At 38.4% G+C, this 23,411-nt stretch overlaps 1 protein-coding gene and 1 long non-coding RNA gene across 2 annotated transcripts; one reads left to right on the top strand and one right to left on the bottom strand.

The window, feature by feature from the left end:
- The first annotated feature begins 255 nt into the window (after positions 1–255).
- Positions 256–1,076, top strand: LOC131974197 (uncharacterized). The gene is made up of 3 exons (XR_009394642.1): positions 256–455; positions 697–841; positions 973–1,076. It is a non-coding gene; the product is annotated as an uncharacterized LOC131974197 (long non-coding RNA).
- A 2,319-nt stretch (positions 1,077–3,395) lies between these two features.
- adrb3a (adrenoceptor beta 3a) lies at positions 3,396–14,682 on the bottom strand. Its single transcript, XM_059336411.1, has 2 exons — positions 12,991–14,682; positions 3,396–4,353 (listed from the first exon to the last, which is right to left on the bottom strand). Exons 1-2 carry the CDS (start codon positions 14,265–14,267, stop codon positions 4,326–4,328), a joined length of 1,305 nt encoding a protein of 434 aa, XP_059192394.1. The 5' UTR covers positions 14,268–14,682; the 3' UTR covers positions 3,396–4,325.
- Positions 14,683–23,411: the final 8,729 nt, after the last annotated feature.

Genomic DNA, 23,411 nt, shown 5'->3' with positions numbered 1-23,411 from the left:
TATTATTATTATTATTATTATTATTATTATTATTATTATTATTAGGCCTATTATAATTATCATCATCATCATTATTTACAATGGTGTGGAGATGTAGCCTAAGGCCTTTTGCAAATTATTCTTTGTCTAACAATATTTGTCTATGAATTTAGAGTAAAATTGGATGATATAAGGTGGAAGCATCTGAATTAAAGCTTCTTCTCTTTTTCATTTTGCTCATATGTTGACATAATAGCCCTCCGGATGTCACGTGACCCGTCTTGTTTACCCCACACTTTTGGGCAGGAAACTAGTAAAGTAAAGTTAACGGCGCCACCGTTAATTATTTGAAGCGTGCCTCATCCTGCCCTGGAGAATCCCTGAAAACCTACAAAAGCCTGGAGGGGTGTAAATGAACCAAATCAGGATTTATGAAAAGAATTAACCATTGGAGTTTACCAGCGTTTTGTTGTCAGGTGAGTGTTTCCTTAGTAACTTGTAACTTATGTAGCCTAGCCTTAAGCCTTGTTCATACCATGTTATCATCTGTTTTAAGGGTCACTATGTCATATTATGTGTGTGTGTATATATATATATATATATATATATATATATATATATATATATATACACACACACACACACACACACACACACACACATATATATATATGTATATATATTATAAAGTCATAAATTATTATTATTCCTTTCAAGAGATGACAGATTACATGTTCATCCCGACCAGATGTTTCACAATAAAAGCCTGGGGAAAAAATGAATGGCTTCTCTTCAGTAATTTCTAACAGATCCAATGTTGACATTGACATGATGGATTCATGCATCTTCGGCTGTATCTTCGGTAGAGTTATAGATAAGTATTACGTTCAGTATGAGTTGTATTCTGTACCTGATATGAAGTGGTCACTACATAATCCAAATCCATTGCCTCTTGAGGTCCTGTCACTCAGTTTTCTTTTGTTTGATCCTTAGCAACCTTTACATCTTCACAGAGGCGAAGAAACAGAAAAACACATTAGTGGAGGAAGCTACGAAGAGAAATGAAGAGGCCGAGTGTTGTGGAAGTGAACTGCACTTTGAGAGTAGAGGCAACCAAATTGCAGAAGATACCACTACAATTTGTAAGTCTTTGCAGCACCACAATACTTCATTCAGAATGGAATTTTGACACATACTCTGCCTTTAGCAATTATTGAGCCTCCTGCAATTTCGGTATTGCATTAGTCCCAATTTTGATTTTGATAAATTTAGATTAACTGTGCAGCCTTAATTTATATTTTAAATTTGCAGATGATGATATAAAAAGTAAAATTCTGTATGTGTACCAAAACACACTTCCTTACTCAGATACCAGTGGAAAAGATACACCCAGTTTCCAGCATATTGTTCTTCAGGTCATAACAAAACACTCCAGTGTTTGTGCATCTGGCTTTTGGGAAATCAATCTTTTCCTCTGGGGTAGAGAACTGAAGAACAGCCATTTCATGAGGTTGAAGAAGTAGCAGTGGATCTCACAGGATTGCAAACCAGAATGAAAGTAATCCCCTTGCAGCTATAATATGGAAGAGGTTTTGTAGTTTGTTTTTCACTTGATGCACTAGATGGCAGTATGGCCAAACCGGGCAGTTAGTCTTGGCAATTAGCTGACCAGGAGTAATTTAAGAAAGGAAAGCTGAAGAAACACACTCATCAGCCTGCCTCATCCACTGCACTCTCTCCACTGTGCTACTTCCATTATACAGCTTTTAGAGAATCAGCTATTTATGCAACAGCGTTAGAGAAATTGGTGTTTCTGTGTTCCTGGATTTTTCCTTGTGTGATTGTTAAAGCAGTACAGAATCATTAGTGGAGGAAAAAGGGCTTTTCATTTCATTTTCAGGGAGCGTCAACAAAACATTTTCTTTCACTTTGTCGATTGCTGGGGATGTTTTCCATCCACTGCACTGCATTATGGGTGCAGTTCAAATATCTCTGTGTTATCTGTGTTTGCCCAGTTGGAGATTGCAGTCAAACAACAAAATGGGCCTAGAGATACATGTACAAATGTAACAACAAGAAGTCCTATAACAAAGCCACTGTTCCTGTGACTCCAGGCTTGTGAGAAAATGACTCATAGATTCTTCTACTGTCATATTATCAGGCTATTATTAGTCTGAGAAGTGAGAAAGAAGATTGCAATGGGAAAGGATGTAGGTTAGACCTGTTATGTGTCAGAGTCACGCTACCATGCTACCAGGATGAATCCACAATACTTTATCTAATTAAGGTGCTTTTGACTCAATTTGATTCAAGGGCTGCTAACTGGTGAGCAATGAAGACTAAGTTTAGTGTCAAAGGGCTTCTTTTTTTGAGATGCTCTGTGTTCTAAAAATATCTCTGGATGACCTTAAAGAAAACTGCTGTGGCACTGTCTCAGGACAAGTTGCCAGAACAGGAAATGAAAAAAAGAGAAGAAGTTGTGTTTAGAAGAATACTGCAGATTGACCAGAAAGACTAGAGATTTTTAAAACTTTTAATCGAATGCCAGTGTTTGATCAGACTGCCTTTGTTATGATTAATAGAACATGTTGCAAACAAACAAATCCCTGAGAAATAATTCCAGTAAAGCAACATGGCATTTATTAGTGTGCCATTTAGTATTAAGGGGTTTCTTATCTAAAGGAGCCGCTCCTTCAACAAAAATTTGTTGGATTAAAACTATTTGACTCCATGATTTAAATGTGTAGTTTGACTTGAAATATGTGAAATATGTAGCGTATTTTTTGTTATTTGCATATGGAGGTGAACATATTTTGTCCACTGTGTACTGTTTGTCCACTGGTGAACGTTTAGTTGCTTGTTTAATCAGTCGATATGAGGAACCAAATTTTTGGTTGTTATTTATTTATTTGGCTGCACTTCTTTATTGGTCTCTTATCAAACAGCTTAAGTGGGGACTTCTCTTTTCTATCCAAGTTTGGATTTGATTTCAGTCTAACTCTGCGCTTGGAAAACAATGTAACAGGAATCAGCTGATAAAATGTGGCTTGACCTCAGACAGAGTAATTGTTCCCACTCCTTGCTGGATGATATTTCAGTAGTCACCCAGTCTACCTGGCAGAGCTAGTGTTGATCACAGTTTGTTTTTAAATGCCTTGCATTCAGCTTATAGTTTATTTTTTAAACTTCCAAATCTGATGATCTAAAAATGTCCATGCTTTACACTCAGTGGTGTTTAAATACCAACACTGTACATTAAGTAGTTTTTTAAGTGATTTGAATTATCACGGCCTTTAGTTGTGAGTTTGCACACAGAGCACACATGACCAGTGTTACACAGTTTCATCATATTTTATTTCTCAATGCAAAAGATGATGTTATGTAAGAAATAACACAGGAAAAGGTGTCCCAATATAGCATAATAATGGATGACATGGAGGTCCATCAAGTCCATTATTTTTTATATTTAGACATTTCAGAGTGTGTTATTGAGCTTATTTCAAGGTCGCTGACCAAAAGTAGGGAGTTAACTGGTAACATGTAGCAGAAGTGTTTTTGTTATGATCACCTGCAGTTTATAATACTGTACCTTGCACAATACTGATGGTTGAGTGCTGACAGGAATTATGTTTGAGTTGTCCTGATACAAGATTTCACCAGCCATTCAGAAATGAAAATTTTCCATAGCCATGGTATAACTTAACATAGATGGAGGGATTTATGTGAAATAACTATTGTGTGGATAGAGCCCAGACTGAAAACAGAAAGATTAAGACTGAAAACAGACACCAGAATTGAATATTTAAATGCACAGCACAGCCCTTTAGTTTATCGCACGTTACGCTGATAACTTTGTGCCATGACAGTGAATATAACCTTGCCAGAACCATGTTCTTGTATTAAGTTAGAGAAAGTTTGTATTTTGCTACAGATTCAGTGTATCATAAATAGATAACTTACCAGATATATACTGTAAAACATCAGTTCATGCTGTCATTTTTGAAACCACAGGCCACATACACTGTGTCCAAAGGTAACTGGAATGCATTTAAAACTTGCAGTTAAGTATTCAGGATTGTTGTCACCTAATGGCTGTGGTGTGCTGAGCAGCAGCAGTCCATCTCGTGTCCATGGACACAGTCCCAGTAGTGCCTGTTCAGACCAAACCATCTGCTCCATTACAGTCAATTCAGTCCTTTTTATGTAGTTAGCTCAGTTAAGCTACTTTTACCAGGGCCGGTGGTTGTACTCGTCTTCAGCTTGTCTTCACTGCTGTTTGGTCTCAGCCTTTGCGGGAATCACAGTTGGGGATCATAGTTTGCTTCAGTAGCTTGACATTTTACAGTTCATCCGTCCTTTTCTTGTAATGTAAAGCTGAAAATAGATGGACAAAAGAAATGAGTTAATCTCAATGTACCTGGTTTATTTGTTAGTGGCCTGAATAGATGAGTAGTGCTAATATATACAAGTTAATTTTTGTTGTATTAAGTTTAAATTGCTCATCAATGACTTAAAAGTTCCTAACAGCAAAAGTTCTGTGTTTGTTTCATGTCCTGTCCACCACAAATACATTTTCTTAGTCTTTATACATATAATATATAATATAATATAATATATATGGGACTATTGCGCTGTTAGAAACTTTTAAGTCATTGTTGAGCAATTTAAAGTTAATACAACAAAAATTAACTTTTTTTTACTTTGGTATGGCAGTAAAGTAATGCAACAAACATACTTATTTTAACCCAAACCACAATCTTTTCCCAAACCTAACCAAGCAGTTTAATTGCATAAACCTAACCAACCTGCAACCTAAGAATGTGTTAGACCCGCCTTCAAAATAAAAGCAAACACATATAGCTTTCAAAATAAAAGCACATGCAAAATATGATGCTTTAAATAAAAAAGAAGAACCCTTACATTTACATTAAGTCATTTAGTAAACGCTTTTATCCAAGCAAATTACAGGAAAAAAAAGGGGAACAATCAAGGTATAGTGTAATAAGAGCCATTAGTGCAGCAATAAGTGCTAGTGACAATTCTTTAAGGAGTAGAATTGTAGTGTGGTGCTAGGAGAGAAGGTGCTCTCTGAAGAGCTGGGTCTTCAGCAGTTTTTTAAAATTATTTTTTATATAGTTTTTTATTTATACACAGTTGCAGTAAACAATACAATCAAAGGGACATATTTTCATTTTTCTATATAACCCAGCACCCACTCAGGAGTTTTTTAAAGGCAGAGTAGGAACTCTGGTAGGAACTGGTAGTGCATTCCACCATCGGGGAACAAAAAATGCAAAGAGTCTGGATTGCCTTGGACGAATGGGTGGCAGAGCCAGGCGCTGTTAATTGAAAGAGAGCAATGGTCGTGACCCTTATTCTCCTTTACAATAATTCATTGAAATATGCAATGATTAAGGTGGAATAGTGGCATTAGAATGTGTGAGAGGCACCAAATTTATACTTTTAGGGCAAAAGAATTCTCCGGGGGAGTATGCCCTCGAACCCCCCTACTTTGTTTGGGTCACTCCATCATAGTCTCACAAAATCCTGTGGGAAACACTGGTTTGAAAGTTTGTTTTGATGTTGAGTGTCACTGTTTATACTTTCTAAATTGTTGATTGATATTTACACGTGAACATCATCCAGGGGACAAATGACCCTTCACCCCCACTGTCGTTACATTAAGGTATGGGCAGCTGTTGATCTCTTGCCACCAATAGAGAGCAAACAAAATTATGTATTTCTGTAGGCCAACCTCCAAGTTAGCATCGCCATGGGGTCTATTATAAAATCGCCTATGGGATTTTTTTATTGGATTTTGGATCATAGCAGAAAATAAGCTCTGTGGCAAACACACTTTTCTGATACTTATGCGTATTGTTCAGCAGGATCATCTTCACAAATAAACACCACTTTTATGAGGTTTGAAGTGTTAATGCAGCCGACAGAAGTAAAAAGCTAACGTTAGCGATCAGCTTGTGTTAAACACCGACCTTCTTTTAGGCATCTAACCAAAAATCCATTCAAAATCCTCATGGAGTTTGAGAGGATAGACCCCAGGGCGCTAAAATAATTAAATACCTGAATTACCTTGTACTGACATCGGCTAGCTATCTCATTACAAACCTCATTATATATTTGACTTGGTGTGCAGCCATGAGCTTTTTTTAACTGTATGACTTGTTGGCCATTGCTGCTCACACCCTGTATGGCATTCCAGTTTCTATCAGATAAGAAAGCCCCAAGACAACAAGTTTGTTGTCTTACAGGTTATTTTACTACTTTTTTCCTGCTTATTACATAAAGTTATTGCAAAATTGCCCTCTTCCTTTTATACTTTGTTAAACTCTAGCTTGTTTGCTCCAGCAAAACATTCTGATGCTATCACCTCCACATGTCTCCACAGGAAGACATAAACTACCTTGAACTATGCTTTACTGAAATGTGAATGCATTTGAGGAAGAAGTATGCAGGAAACAATTTACAATGTGGCTTCATCAGTATAGGTTACCATAGTTTTGTGGAATCACAGGAGTGTTTGGTTTATTTCAGTGAGTTTAAGCTGATGCATTTGGATTATGTAATGGAAGAAATACTCCAGGAGTAATTTTATACACATTTATATATGAGTTGTTGGATTGTTTTAAATCACAAACCAGAGAAATAGCTGGCACATAGTTAGTGATCTTGATTCAAATTAATGGATCTCAGCTCATCAAAGCTAAGGTGAATCAATCTTTGAATGCAATTAGACATCATCAAGTTAACTTTTATATCTGCTTTCTTGAAAGCCACCAGACCGCTGCCTTGATCATTTAGTTGGTTTATGTTACTGTGTGACTTTAGTGAACTCGAAACTAACCCTTTTAAAACGTCAAAGTCACACAATAACACACACAAACTAACTGATCGAGTCAGCAATAGACCAGCAACTCCCGTGTTCTACAAAGTAAAATTACTGTTTTCGTCAAGGGAGTCAGGTGGCCTTCACAAGAATAGAGATGGATGTAACGGCTTAAGTTCCCCATTGGAAAGGGCTGTCTGATGGCAAGGTAAAGTGAGGAAAATATTCTAAATACACCTAAACTGATATTGATTTTTTAGGTAGCTAAAATACATTTTCTGTCACCCACATCCACAGCAATACATTGTTTTGCCTCTGTGTGGTTACTCCTGCCTGCTTCTCCAGTCCGGGGGCGTGCTGACCGCCATCTACTGTAGGTAAATACACTGACTATGGATAAGTACCTCATAAAACCCCACTTAAAAAGAAATCAGTACTATACTTTTAACTATTTAGAGTTATAGCATTCTCAAATGTTTGCTCAGCTCCCGGATGCCTCCATTTAAAGACCGTGATGCAGTGTGATTGTTTCTGATATCAGCCAGGCTTGAAAGAGAGTGTTTGAGGTTTCCTTCAGGTCACTACCACCATGTTTTGCTTTAGTATGCGCCTTGTTTCATGCTCTCTTAGGCCTGATCTCACTCTAAGCTTACTAAATGCACATTATGGAAGCTGGAGTGTGAGGTTGGGTCGAAGACACAGAAAGGAGAGAAAAGCAGAGAAAAGCTCAGAATTACAGGGTTCACAGCACAGGAAAAAAGCATTAGTGCACTCCTGCCCCTCCTAAAACGCCATCAAAACACCAGCATACCCTAATGTGCAATAACTGATCCTCCCTGCAGTGCCTTAACTTATTACACCCGCGTTTAGGCCACACATTAGCCGCTCAGTGTCGTAAAAAGCTTGTCAATCAACGGCTCTGCAGCAAATGTCCATCGCCACTCTAAATTCCTGTTTAACACAACACTTACTTTGCATAGTACGTTGTGCACAGTACATGACACATTACAAATTATTTAAATTGTTCCATATTAACTGCATGCTATATTTTTAGACTCTCACTCACACACCCTGGGAGGACTCACCATGTGGGAAATACAATTATGTCTACATATTTAGTCATTATAATGACACAGCTAGTTCCAGTAGAACACAGTCACTTATAAACCTGAGATGCCAGGATTATAAACAAAATGTTCTTTAAGATTTGTCCTTATGAATATGTCTGAGGTATTTACGTAATCATTTGGAGTAATGAGCCACTTGTAGTTACTTTAGTGAGTCACTGTTTATAACATACTGTAAATAGCAGTCTCCACCTCAATCTTTGTACATTGTCTTGTGTAAAGCAGGGGCGTGTTTTTTCACCTATGAAATGGGAGGTCTGGGGGTCCCCGACCAGGAAATTTTATTTTTCTGCACCGATTTGTGCCTTTTCTGCACTTTTTTTTGTGGGAAACATCTTTATTTTCGTCAAAATAAAAGTCCTCTGCCTGAGGGCAATTGCACAAGTTCTAAATATCTAGAGAGATGTGGGGTATAATGTCTGGTTGATTTTCCTTTTTTTATTTTTTTTTAATCTTCTTACAATTTAAAGTTCACAAATTAAGGATTATAACTTTTTTTTCCAAATATGTGTCATCTTTTTGTTTTTGTTTCATGTCATTGTGACAAATTTTGTGACAAAATGGTTCATAAAATGTATTTGAACTGCACGTTATTTTCAATCAAATGTTGCTTTAGAGCTAAATCCGGATGGATCAGCCTTCTTGTCCCTGTGCCATCAGTCTGCTTTTCAAATGACATCTTTTTAATGTTTCTCATCCTGTATTTTTCCCAGATTGAAAGTATTTTAGTCTGCATTTATTTGACCACTATGCAAGATATTTTGTTATTTGTTTTTATCTTGCTGTTTCCTAACAACATGTTGACAAGTCCGTTCCTCGTGCTTGTCTGTTGATACTTAAATTGTGATGCACAAACAATGTATTTCCTGCAGAGTATGAGCTATGATAACGCTGTTCTTCCATGCTCTCACCTCACTTGCCTGTGTGGCCCGTGCACTGTGCCCCTGCAGGAATATTAGTCCGGTCTTTGCTCTGAAGCAGTCTATTAGACTTTTTATTTGTGCCCCACATTCTCAGTGCAATTTAGTCTGCAACCTAGTTGGCTGCTGCTCTTTCAAAATAAAATGTTCCGCTCTCTGTTAGCTTAATTTTAGTGTTCTCAATCGTGGATAAACTGTGCTAACAAACTGCCTCGGCTCAGAACGCACATTGATGCCTTTCAAATACATGAAGATTTTGTCTTAAATACCTCCAATACACGTATTAGGACTAATGCAGTGGCTGCCCGTCTCAATTTAGAGCTGACACACACAGAGGAAGAGACGACTAAATTAATCAGTTCTGTAAAAATAGTCATGCGGACAGACGGCACAACTAAGGACATCAGCCTCCACTTCCACTCTGATGACCAAAAAACATCACGATAGATGAATTAGGGATGCTGTTTTGAAGGGAATCTGTGAAGAACTTGTCTCGTCACATGGTGCATACGTGACAAAAGCTGAAGGCTGCTGTGGATGTTGATAAGGGTGATATGCCTGCATGTATTGAAACATGCAGATATGAAAACAAAGCGACTGGTGATAATGGTCATTCTCTGCAACGAAGCCACTCTTCCCTAGTAACCATTCATGTGGGTGGTTGTGCCTCGCTTTTCATCAGCCCAGTGATACATCAGCTCCTGACTTAACTAAACCTGCTGTTGCATGTTGTCCCAGGGTTCAAAGGAAATATGCTGCTCCATTGCGCTTCTGTGTTGCTAGTTACACAGATATAAAAGGTTGACAGGGATGACTGAGGCCCAGCGTGGCATTATTAGCTCTCAATAACTATCCACTTCAGCAGTCCAGACTTTTAACTGGAAACGTTTGTCATATTCCTTCATTAAATCTGTCTTCAGACTGCGGCCAAGCCAGAGTCATTCTCAAACGGCTGGTCTCACTTACGTTTGTAATCCCGCTTAAAGCGCAGGGTGAGTCTGCTGAGCCTTCCCCTTGGGGTGATTTACTACAGATCACATCAGGCTCCTTTTAAGGAAGACTTTTATATGCTCCTAAATTTCTGCCGCTTTACTGCTACATTGATTATGTCGGTAAAATTCCACTGAGAGGATGTCGTGTAAAGGAAAGAGAAATAATCATTTATGAAGTACAGACTAAATATTTAAAATGAAACATCCCTTTGTCTTAAAAAGAATGTTAATTTGCTCAGCAAAGTAGGGGCTGCATGAGTTGTGCTGCTTGTCAAATAAAACAGAAATGTTGTTGTGAATTTTAATGTTAAGTTCTTAAACTGAACTACTCTCTTTGTATTTGTATTTATATTACTGATATTATTACCGATAGCATCACTTATTATTATGGATTTATTTCTGAATGGTGTATAGAAAATAGAAAATAAAATGTATATGATAATGCACAAGCTCCAATTTGTGACAACAAAGCAGCACTTAAAAATTATTATATTTTGATTTTTTTTTTTATTTTAATTTTTTTTTTGGTCACACTACAATAAGGTAGATACATTTTGAATAATTACCACTGAACAAATGAGGAACTGACTGCTAAGTAACCATTACTTTAGGCTACACTCTTAATAGGAGCTTATTATTAGTTAATGATTACTTAAATTGAGGAACAAGTCAGAAACACATCAGGATCTACTTCATAATTGATGAATCATTAAGAAGTTCTTCCCTAATAATTCAGATGGAGGATACAGTAGATAATAATTAGATACTAGAAATGTTAATGAATTATTGAGTAATGATCAGTTCATGAATATCAGTGAATCAGTTACACACAGAACTTTTCTTTATAAGTTGTTCCTGATTAAATCTGAAACTAATAACTAATAAACTCACTCATTTTTGTTTATCCCACATAAAGTTATACCTATATTAATACTAGTCATTGACTTGGTAGTCCCTTATAGCTTAATCATATGTATTATTATTATAGTATATATTATATTTGTTACATTATGTTATGATTAATTACACATTTTCAATAACTTTATTAACTCTTCATTAGCTACTCTTTAACATTTGAGTCACGCATCACTAGTTTGTCCCTCATTTGTTCCCTTGTAACTATTTTTCTCTTTCGTTTCTTCTTCTCCTTCTTTTTGTTTTTGCTAAATTCAAATCAGGAGCAAGATTCAATATATCAGCAAATATTTAACATTTTATGTAAATGGCAAAATTCTCACATCATAGATAGCCAGCATTTACGTAATAGATAAAAAATGTTCTTTAAAAAACGTAGGATCTTTTCATAGTTCTGGCACAATTCCTAATAATGACTTCTTATTACACTGTGTTCCTGTGGAGGCCCTCTGTCAAATGGTCGTGGTGTATTTATTCCACCAGCCCCATTTCACCCATGTTAACAAGGATGTTCTTATTGGCTGTCAGACTTGTAAACAGCCCCTCCAGTTACGGGGAAGTCTTGTGTGTAAGTGATAAAGATTTATCTGCTGCAGGGGGTGTTGGGCAGGGCACACTGAGGCCCACTGACAGGCACAGAGCCGCACTAATATATGGAAATGTCCTTAATCATGAGTGTTTTTACAGAGCCGCTTTACAGTCATCTTTGTCATTGTGAGAAACAATATTTAGACGCCTGATAATGAAATTGACTAAAATAAATAAGCAAAACTACATTTGCAAAATACAAATTAATTAATGTTGTGTATGTTGTATACTATATAGTGCTAAAAGCATACATACTTAACATCAGCTGCATTAAATGATTGATTACAGATAACAGCATAGTAACTGATACAGGTACACTCCTCAAATATTTATTGAATCATGCATGAACATTTAAATATTAAGTTTCACTTTTAGTTTTGTGATATTGTAACATGCCGACAGCAGCCAGAAATTATTTATTTTTCTGCATCTTTCTGTCTGATGTATTTTATTTCTGCACAGCAGCCCTTTAATGTCCAAATATGGATTTTTATTTTTAGGTAATGCACAGTGGGCAGTAAAACTACAGAAACTCAAACTAATTAATTAATTAATTACTTTCAATTAATAACTAATTTAAAAAATGTTATCTACATTCTTTAATCTGTTTTTTATTTTATTTAAATGCTCATGGTAGAAATTAGCCTTCAGGGTTTTCTGACAGTGATCTGGTTAGATTTACTAACAACTAAAAACAACTAAAAAGACAATTAAAAAATACTCTCTAATATCAGAGCTTTGGTTAAAAAAAACAAACTAAGATGCCAAGTTAATGTGTTTATACTGGGCATTCTGTGTATCATGGAGAGTTTTCTACAATCTCTAGAGGATGTGCAGGTATATAGAAGTAAACCCTACAAGCCAATAATAGATTTGAAATTGATCAATCTGAAAAACATTTATAAGAAAAAAAACTTTATATTATATAACTTTATATTTCGCCGAAAATGAAACTGAGAATGTTATTTTCATTTTTTTTCTATCATTGTCTAGATCTGTTTGTTAAACTAAACTAACTAAACTAAGTGCAGTGGGTGTTTTTTTTATCGTCTTTGTGCAATGCTCTGCTTATCTGCACCAGGATGTCCAAGAACAGTAAGTAATGGAAATTGTTTAAATCTTCATGACATTGATTCTACACTTTAAGCCTTCACACTTCTGCTTCACAGTGCAAATGATCTGCTCACATGGTTGACCACTGATGTAACGCTTCACACTATTAATGAGAAGAAAGAGGAAAGGACAAAGTTCAATAAGATTTCAAGCGGTCACAGACTCTCTGGTGTGTCTCACTGTCCTCTCAGCTTCATATAGATTTGACCAGAAGTCTCAAATAAGATGCACTGAAATTTCAAAAATGTAGTATTAGGGCATTTTTGTTAATTTGTGAATTCATTTTTTTTTTTTTTAATCCGAAAAGTTGATGTTGCCATTGAATGAGTGCTTGATGTCCAGGTGTACATTAGCTGTCAATGATTCACTTTATTGTGCTCAAATGGTTTTCACAGTTTGTCCTTGAGAAGGTGGAAGTTTTTTGTTGAAAGTGGACATGTTTGAAACATACATCATAGTTAAGAAAAAAAATGCACTGTATGGGTAAAACGAGATAAGACAAAGGAACTTACAATTTGGTTTCTGGCTCTGATAAGTCGCTGAACTGTGTGCTGCCGTTGGACTGCAGAGGACCAGGAGAAGCCTCCTCACTTTTGCTGCTTCCCTGAGTACTGGCCTGACTCTCGTTGCCCTCAGTCCTACTGCTTGGAGACTTTTGGAAAGAGCCGGCTGTGCCTGTCTCAGCCTGCCATAGGAAGCAGGAGCAGCGACTCCGCAGCCCTTTATAGAAAGTATTGAGCCAGACGGTGGACAGCCACGGACAGCCCAGCAGGTTCTTGAACGCAGTCCGAAACTCCGGACTCCTGCAGTAGATGATGGGATTGAGGCCAGAGTTGATGTAACCCAGCCAGTTTAACAGTCGGAAAATCCTCTCTGAGGGAATGTCTCTTTCAAATGCGTTAATGATGTTGGCAACAAAGAACGGCAGCCAGCAGATCGTGAAGGTCCCCATGATGATTCCTAAAGTCTTGAGGGCCTTGTGCTCTTTGACCAGCATTAGCCGCGACGGCCTTCGCTTGCCACTCTTCCTTCGCACTGGGTTGCCTGCACACGATGTTGGCAGTATATTGTTTATGTGAGAGCCAACTGGTGTTATTGGATATTCATTCTGGAAACGCATGCGATTCTTATCTATGAGCTGGACTTGCCGTGTGGCTATTAGAAAGACTTTTGCATACACAAATATCATTATGAGCAGCGGAATGTAAAAAGACACTATCGAGGATATAATCGCAAAGGCCCTGTTGGTCACAAAGTCACAGCAAGTAGGGGTATCGTAACACTCCTTCGCCGCTTTATCATCATTATCTCGCCAATACCCTTTCATAATTGGTACAAAGGAAATTAAAGCGGACACAACCCACACTAAGCAAACTATTACCCTGGCACGCCACTTACTGAGCAGAACCTTGTATCGGAGCGGCCTCGTAATGGCTATATATCGATCCACTGCTATGACGCAGAGCGTCTCGATGCTCGCCGTCACACACAGGACATCCACAGAAGTCCAGAACTCGCAAAATGTGTCACTGAGCTGCCAGTTACCCGTCACCACAATAGTTGCCCCCAGAGGCACCACGAGGACCCCCATGATGAGGTCTGCACAAGACAGGGACATAATGAAAATGTTTGTCGTCGTCTGTAGCTGTGAAGTACGAGCCACGGCGATGATGACCAGCAGGTTTCCCACCACTATAGTCAGAATGATGATGACCAGTATGATGAGGCTCCAGGATCCTGCCGCAGCGTGGTACGGCTCTGTTCTGTTGATGCTCAGGTTGCCATCCATTATAACAAGCTGAAGTTTTTCACGTCAAAGTTAACAAAACTATAGAATCCACTCTCCTTACAAGCATCATAAACCTGCTCACTAAATAAGAGTTTGTCTTTACTTTGCAGTCACTGCTTACATTTCACAGCTTGTTTGTCAGAGTTCAAAAGGCAGTAGTGGCTTTCCATGTTTCCAGAAGAGGAAGTTTTTCTGGTGTAGGCAACGGCAGCATGTTTTCCAAAAAGATGTATCCAAACTGTCCACAAAGCTGAAACAATATTAGTTCATGGAGTTGCAGCACTTTCATGGATCCAGGAAACATAAACGTGAAGTGAAAAAAAGTTTTTCTTGAGAAAATCCGGCTGTGTCCATTTAAATAAGTCCACTGGGATTAGAGAAGTTTGCAGTGTTTTCGCTGAATCGTGCACGAGCCGCAAAGCCACAGTTGGACTGTTGGAGATCAAGCGACAATGATGCTGTTGGAAGAACCACCAGAGTGCACCAGAGTGGCTGCCCACTCTTTCTTTTGCTCTCTCTCTCTCTCTCTCTCTCTCTCTCTCTCTTACACACACACTCTCTCAGTGCAGGTTGCCCAAGATTGTATTGGCTCTAATCACACCCTGACTGAAGGCAGAGGGGAGGAGTTGAAAAGTGTGCCTGTGTGCCGGAGCCATACAGAGATCAGCACCCTAATAGAGCCTCACACACATGCGAACAATCACAAACATATAGACGCATGTATATAACCACACGAAAATAACTACTCCTGCATTAGTGCGTGGGAAATGTGGGTCTAAACTGCAAAGCAATCTTTGTGAAACACACATTGTTTTCTTGTTAATTTAAAGTATGTGATGACCATTATATGTCACTGATGCTGTGTTGAATGTAGCAGCGGCACTAGGCTTGTTAACCCATTAAATGTATCCGTCATCTGACTGTGTCAACAATATGACAAGCTTTTCCACAGCTGGCTTCTGTTCTGATTGTCAAATTATGCTGGATTATGTCAAACAAACACTTCTGAGACTCAACAACATGCTGTCTTATTCATCTGAGCAGCAACTATGCAGTAAACATAAAAAGTAATAAGTGAAGTATTGGACTATTTTGACAAAGTTAAGCTGCTAAATTTTAATTGAAGCTCATTATCTTCACTTAAATACAGCGACTCTCAAGATTTATTTGTAAATTAATTCAGGCACGAGGCAACCCCCCTCCACCCCCACTGTATAGAACAGGAAACAAGTGCCCTCCCTTTGACTCAAAGCAGTAAAAGAAAATAATAGATGACTATCTCGCTGTTACTCGAGCCTTTGCACTGAAGAAGAACAATCAGCCAAATGCCTTTCATGCGATTCACTTCAGATATCCAGTGCTCTGCTGCGGTGCTGGGCTCTCTTGTCACTGAGCAGTTCCTTCTTTGGTCTGATCAGCTGTACGACTGCAGCTGTGACTGCTCTGCGTTTATTCCCACCTTGCATTTTATTTCGATTAAATGTGAGGATAAACAAGGAAAGACTCAAAGAAGAATTTTCACTTTTTTTGTTGGCAGTTATGCAGGTTTCAAGATTGGAAGATTTTAAGTTGATTCATATTCATTTCTACAATCAATATTTATAGAATTACAGCGAGGTTGTTCCCTTAATTATGCATAACTTCAAGCCTTAATATGATTTGAACTGCTGAGCTATATAAAAATTCAACCCCATACAGTAGCCATCAATGGAAATTTGTTTATTGCTGCTGTAAAGAGATTTTCTGTATGGGTTTTCCAAATCAGCAACATTTTGGCAAATCCACTTTCTTGATGACAGTAAGAGGAGGCGATCAATAGTTGTCAGTAGTGTAGTGGATGCAAAGCTTTTAGCTTACTTTCCAAGCTCCGGTGTCTTGAGTTTTGGCCAGTTCTGATCGTAGAATAGATACCTCCCGCAGGCCTGCAGGGACACGAAGCTAATGTCAAAAATTCTGAACTATCCCTTTAGGCTAAAGCCAAAAGATGTTTATCTTAGCAAATCCAACTACCCCCACATCTAATGCTCACAAAACTTCAGTTTTGTATCAATTAAACAAATAAGATACAATATGTTAAGTTGTGAACTTAGGAGGTGCTGCTAGATGGATTTCTTACCTACGGACAGATCAAATGTTTACAGTCTTTATGCTAAGCTAAGTTAACCAGCTGCTTGCTCCACCTTAAGAAGTAGTGACATTTTGTTTACAAATTATACTTTAAATATGGCATCATAGTTGGATTAAAACATTTATTTTGACAGACACACTGAACATTTTACAGACTCCATATCGTTGAATATGAGATGTCTTTTTTTCTACAGTAGGTGGAAAGCTGCCTACATCTGTTCTTATTTGTTGCCAATAAAAGTCACTCCGTTAACAAACGGTCTTGAAAGAGAATCTAATAGATGTTTAATCAAATTGAGTTGCAGCATGCTTCGCCTTGCCAACATATCCGGAAGATCTCCCTTCCCCTTTGCCCCATTTAAGTTTAAATAGACTTTTTTTTTTTTTTTGGTCTGGGTCACTTTGTCACTCATCTGACAGGAAGTTATGGAAATGTGAGTGCATTCACAAAAAGGAAAAGCGGGCACAAGCAAAACACTGGCGCCTTTTTAAACTAGATGACCAAGAGGCCCCGTCTAACTGCATTTCTGTAGATGAAGGTCATTGCTGGAGAGTTGACAGCTTGATAGATGCTCATTTGTCTTTGCGTGAGAAGATGCCATGGGTGGACCTGGATCTGGTCTGAGTGTAGTCAAGCACAGCAGCTGGCACTAGAAGAGGTGTTGATAGTGGGATCAGCCGTGACCGCTTTCTCACCGCTATAGACAGGGCCTTATGATGGTAACATAAGTGTGCTGTGCATGCAGGGATGTACATAAAGGATTTGCAAGAATAACTTAATACGTTTTTAGTTTGTGTTTTTCTTCACATTTAATTTACCAGTTAACACCAAATGTGTTGTGAATGTGAGGTAGACTTTATTTTTTTATATATTTTTTTTTTTTTACCATTATTGTTTTCTGTTGTTATGAGCTAAACATTTCCAGAGGAACTTGAAGACAGCTTCCTTCATTTTCCAACAAGTCATTTGTTCCCACCCTCTAATGTAACCCACAGGAGCATTTAGAAAGTTTGCGGTGGCAGGAAATCAACACATCCTCCCTGCTTTTAACAAGTCGTTAACATTACAAAATGTTCACAGTTTTGTTAGGTTTAGGTACCAAAACTACTTCTAAGGTAACCCTAACCCTAACCCTAAGGTGAGGATTTAAAAGTACATGGTTGGGCATTATAAAAGATAGCATAAAAAGTAAAATAAATGGATGTAACTGCACTCCACTCAAAGTTGACTGTGTTGCTCTTTATACTCTCCATCCCCACCTGCCCCCAGGGATGTTTCCTGTACTCTCTCACCGGCTTGCTGGTTACGTGATGTCACCACAGTGTGACCCAGGTTGCATTTCTCAAAGAAAGTTTATTCTGTTTCAACTTTTTTTTCCCACACGCCATGCCATGGATCCCCTGCGGTCCCCACTGCCACAGCCTAAGCGCACTACCTCCGTTCAAATGAATGGGAGGACTGGTGTTTTTGCGGCAGCACCTGATTTGGTGTTTAAGCAGCAGTAATGCACCTGTTTCCTGATATGTGTAAATTGAGTTGTAACTCTGGAGATATATTTGACAGAAACTGCATATTTCCTTGGAATGAAAAAACAGATTTACAGTATGCAGAACAGTCTGGGATTTGCTCAGTTTATGATTGCGGGCTGTGAATCATCAGCAGTCAAGACCTCAGAAATCCTGTTTATCACATGCTCACTCCCCACATATACACTGTACACTGGGAATGTTTCCCTCCTCTCCATGGAAACCTCACAGGCGATGTGTTCCGATCAGCTTGTACTCCAAAAAACTTCTGGTATTTGTCTGTCAAGACTAACAGCATATAGGGAATGCCTGATGCATGGCAGCCATCTGGACTTTACAAGCTTACATTTCAATTCACAACTCAGTCCATCTGGACTGTGCCAACACAGCTCCCATGCTTGGAAAAGCCCCGCTGTCACTCTCCCACTCTTTGCCAATGGAGACAACTTAAAGGGGTAAATCTTGTCGACTTAAGTTTGCTCATATTCAGCAGGACTGATAGTCCTGATAGCATTTGTTAAACACAAGATGTGGATTTTTCAATTGAGAGGCTTCTTAAGATGTTTTGACCTGCCTAAGTGCAGACCTTTGCTTTTCCAGGAGGAGGCAAGAGAGACGTTTAATGCCTTCTTCCTGTCAAACAAAAGTAGGACACTTAATACAAAAGGTAATTCCATTTAAAAATGGGGACCACGTTTAATCTGCACAATCTGTTTTATGTTAATGATCCTACTTGTTTTGGGACTGTTATCCAGAATAAATCTAATTATTATTTTAGTTTTCACACTCCACCCTGACCATAGTTTGGGTTGCTATAACTTTTCTGTACATCAGATTGTTTGGTAGTTTTTTTTCTTTTGCACAGGAAACTCTACATTAGCTGAAGCTAATCAAAACCTAACAGAGTAGGACGAAGTGGCTGCAAGTGCAAAACAACACTTCGGACCCCAGGACACTAATGACGGCTCTACTTTATCTTGTAGAAAGTGTGTAATATAATAATATGCATAGCATGCATTGTTACACAGCAAGACTCTGAGGACAATGAATCATGCAAATTAAATTTGACCAGAGAAAATTTCTTCCTCATGTATGCATCCTGTGGGGGTTAAAGCCCAAAAGCACTTTCCCCGGGCCAGCCTATATAGAATGAGATCATGTGTTGAGGTGAGAGGAGGCTGGTTTACAGGCAGAGCTGTTCAGCCTTCCGCAACTATCATGTTGTGGGTAAATCGCGCTCATTATGCTCTGAGTGGAACCACATGCAGAGACTTAGTTGAGTCTCTTCTGAGGGGCTGTATGCAGGGAATACTGAGGCACTAATGTCCCTCCGTACACTCTCAGGAGGGACATCACAGACCAATGTGAGGCTATTTTAGGGGCCATCTTAAGTAATTTGTTCTGAAACAACACTGAATGCATACAGATGCTTCCAGTCTCAAGCTCATGTTCAAATAATAAATGGAAATGTTGTGACCTCTTAGTAGTAGTGTCAGCACCTTTGGCATAACCCACATATCAAAGCGCAAATGTCTGCTGCTTCTCTTTATATTTGCCTTTGTTATTAAATTTAGTTCCAAATTGATTACCAATTGATATATCCAATTGGTCCAGGGCTGACAAGTGAGGCCAACACTGAAGTGCCTATAACATGCATCGTATTTAAGTCCATTGAAATATGACGCTTCTTCTCAGTAGATTTATCACCTCAGTTAACAATCTCATTCTGAGTTTATGGTCTCAATCTTTAGTTTTAAGTCTTCTTCAATACAGAATGATGTTCATTTTGTTAATTATGATCCAAATAAGAGTTAAGTAAAAATAAAAGCATTATTCCAACTCTGGATCCGTTCTGTGCATGTACCAGTTGCAAAAACAAATATGATGATATCAAATACTCGAGGCTTCAAAGCACCAGTCCACAAATCAATGATGTTACTATGACTATGCCCTATATTATTATACAGTCAAGCGGTGTATCATGAGAGTGTAGTTTGACATTTTGGGAAATATGTTTATTTGCTCTTTGGGGGGTTCATCTGTAAATTGGAAAAACAAAATGTTTTGATCGATCAGTTTACCAATTGATTAAGATTAAGATTAAGATTAAGATTTCCTTTATTAGTCCCACAATGGGGAAATATCAAGAGTTACAGCAATAAAGTGAATAGCAAAAAACAATAAATAGTAAACAGTAGTATAAACTTGAATTATTAGCAAATAAACAAGTAAAAAATATAACAAAGAATTAACAATTTACAATATAAACAAGTAGAAGCATAAAAAGTTTTAACTATGGAAACACAAATAAGGATCATTATATACAATATAGAGAGAGTCAGCATTGATATGGACCATTGCACAGAGAATATTTCGCATATAAATTAAATTATGTAAATATTGTACAGTGTTTATAGTGCAATGATTGTCAATGTCAAAAATCAATAATCAAAGTGTATAATGTGGTCATTTAAAAAAAAAATCATGTTCAGGATGCTGGAAGATCCCAGAGATGAGATCATTTTGATTTGTGCTTTATTTTCCTAATATATTTGCAGTGGCAGCTGATGCAGCATATGGTAACACACAGCTATGCCATACATGTGTATTTGGAGGAGGTTGGTGTCTTTGTGCCTTTGGAAATGTCACAAGTTGTGTCTACTTAGTGAAATCCTCCACCACATTCTCTCCTTAAGGCAGCCTGTTAATTAAATGCCCATTCTTCAACATGTAGGATGCTTTGCTTGTGTTTTCTTTGGGAGTACTCATACAGGCCACAACCTAATGACCAAGTTATCTTGTGTGCAAAACAGGACACCCGATACAGGCAGAAGGCCAGTCGATTGGGGTATGTTGTTTTGCGAGTTTTGAAAGCAAAGCACCGTCACGTCACATTATGAATGATCCATGCTGGCGTTTCCATTTGGTAAACAATGAAACAAAAGTCAGCGTGGCCTGCTTTGTCCCGCTGGTTGTGATATTAAACTCTTGGTCAGGAGCAGGTCGTTGCCAGGTTGTAAATCGGCGATACTGTTGGCGATTGCCATTACAACATGCTATTAAAAATCCATACAGCCACAAGGTCTGCCTTTATTGCTTAAAGGCAAACAACAAATTACAGTCAGAGGTTGACAGTGGCTTTATATCTTAATAAAAGAAGTGCTTTGCTCCTGATCATCCTCTGCATCAGTGTCAGAATGAGGAAGGCAAGAGTGCAGGGTGCTGGCGCCAGAGACAGAGACACACAGACAGAGAGAGAAGGGACTCTGGTTCAGCTCTGCTTTGGTCCTGGGGGATCGATGACTACCGCTAGTGTCAGCAGCATGTTGGCCCTCTGCATCCAGTGGGAGTCGAGCTGACATTAATCACCATAATTGCTCGTTACCACCTGTGATCTCACTAAATTATTGGTGGTGGTCCAGGTGAGATCCAGCAGTAGGTGAAGTCCTGTCTGGTTAACGTGCCAGATAAAGATTAGCATCATGGAAAGTTAATGATTGGAGTTATGATGGTCTAGTCAGTACAAAAGAGAAATGTGAGGCAAAACAACACGACAGTTAATTGAGCATAGGAAAGAAAAATAATGGCACAAGAACAGCCCAGAGAAAATATGGGTGGCAGTGTGTATGCTTTTAAGGCCCAAAAAACATGTTAAATTAAATTAAATATTTGCAAAGCCTTTCTGACAGACACACCAAATAAACTTCACCAAAAACAGTAAAGAAATGTACAGAAACAAGCAACATATTATAAACCCTAGTATGATACCTGAAGCTATTACACAACCCTTGCAGCCTTTATTTAAATGTATCGTTGAGGTCAACAAAAATTAGTTTTAAAAACAGTTAAGTTTACACTGAGGTACTTTATATTGGCTGCTGGAGGGTGAGAGCTCATACTCACAGAGCAGACTTCATGTATATTGACTGGAAGGGGCTGGAATTCATTCATTCCCATTACCTTCATGGCAGTCTGCCTCACACGCGCAAGCTTAGATTTTAACTGTACAGAGAGCCTGTCATACCTTGCTGACATCCCGTACCTGAAAATGCTCTCTGATTCAGCCTGCGATAAAAACATAATCCTCTTATTTGCCTCGTGCCCACCAAGTTTGTGCAAATAGTAGAATCACCGCTGTAAACCACTTGCATCTGACATGGTTGGCATCACATCATAGCAGAAAATCTGAAAAGTGCACTCAGTAGAGTGCAGATCTCCCTGTATATTCCTCTTCCCTTGCAAATAAAAAAAGTTGTGAATCGCACTAAATTGTCTGGTGAGAAGAGAGGTGAATACCTGTATAAATGAATATAATACAGTATTATAACATGTGCATTTTGGTGGAGTATGTGTTAAGAGATGCTTAGACAGATACAGAAAATATGTTAAATCTAATTTTATAAATCTAACGGGTTTTACAGACACCAGCTCGGACTGGGACTGCACATGAGCCAGTGAGCGGGGTCATGAGCTATTATAATCTTCTTTTCATTTCACTTTGCTGACTCCATTCTTCTGGTTAGCACTGGCTAAATTCCGGGACCTGTAGTTTATTTTTTGACCCAAATCTAGGGTCACCATCTAACTCTAACAGCCAGCTCCCACCCGCATGGAAAATTAAAACCGTCTGCTCTGAGAATTGAGAATTGTGTTGATCAGCTCCCGAACAGTCATGATGGTGGCAAAGATAACAAGATCATATAGCTGTAAATGTGCACAAAACATTCTAGCCTGATTGGTCCAGTAGTATGCAAGATTAGCCACAGACAGAGTGACGGACGGACGGATGTAAAGATGGACAGATACGCACATGCACGACAGTATTATCTCGTAATGATCCGAAACTTCAGAGGGCCAAATTCCTATCTTTTATTTCCAACAAATAGTTCAGTCAACAACCATATATCAGTTATCTATACCCCCATTCGGGGAATAAGGAGCCTATAGCCCATATTAGGCACAAGCAACAGGGCTGACACCTTAACCCTTACCTAACTCTTAACCTTTTTTACTCAAATTGTTCATATGTTTTAATTTATTAAGTCAATACTGCTGCTGTTAATCCCCAGATTTCTCCCAGACTGACAGATTAACTTCTCTGACAGATAACATGGATTAATATACAGAGACAAGGTTGGTGAGACAAAATTAAGCATTGGCAATGTCATGAAATTGGGTCACTTATACTTCGGAGAACCAGTTTTTGTTGTTTTGCTTGGTACATTAATAGTGCAAAGCAACTGTTTGTGAAACTGAGACAGGTCTGAACACATTTGAGGTTATGAACATCATGTTCGAGATGGTAAGATACCTGTAGTTGTTGGTTGGTCATCCCTATCCTCCAAATGATCGCAAAGTAAACAAAAGAAACAAGAGATTTTATGTTGTGGCACCATGTGGAAATGAAACCAGTTTGAGTGTGTTTTCACCACGTGTAAATTCAGGAGTGTTTAGATTGCTCCAAGCAAATGCTTTTGTATCTATCCACAT

The sequence above is a fragment of the Centropristis striata genome, chromosome 7 (genome assembly GCF_030273125.1).
Source record: "Centropristis striata isolate RG_2023a ecotype Rhode Island chromosome 7, C.striata_1.0, whole genome shotgun sequence".
NCBI lineage: Eukaryota > Metazoa > Chordata > Actinopteri > Perciformes > Serranidae > Centropristis > Centropristis striata.
This window is presented reverse-complemented; position numbering and strand designations above follow the sequence as displayed.

What these genes read in the sequence shown, in the direction of transcription:
- adrb3a (XM_059336411.1), bottom strand. Translation starts at nt 14,267, where the DNA reads ATGGATGGCAACCTGAGCATCAACAGAACAGAGCCGTACCACGCTGCG. An exon ending in TCAGAGCCAGAAACCAAATT is followed by an intron (nt 4,354 to 12,990) that starts GTAAGTTCCTTT and finishes ATCTATTTTCAG; the next exon opens with CTTTACATTACAAGAAAAGG.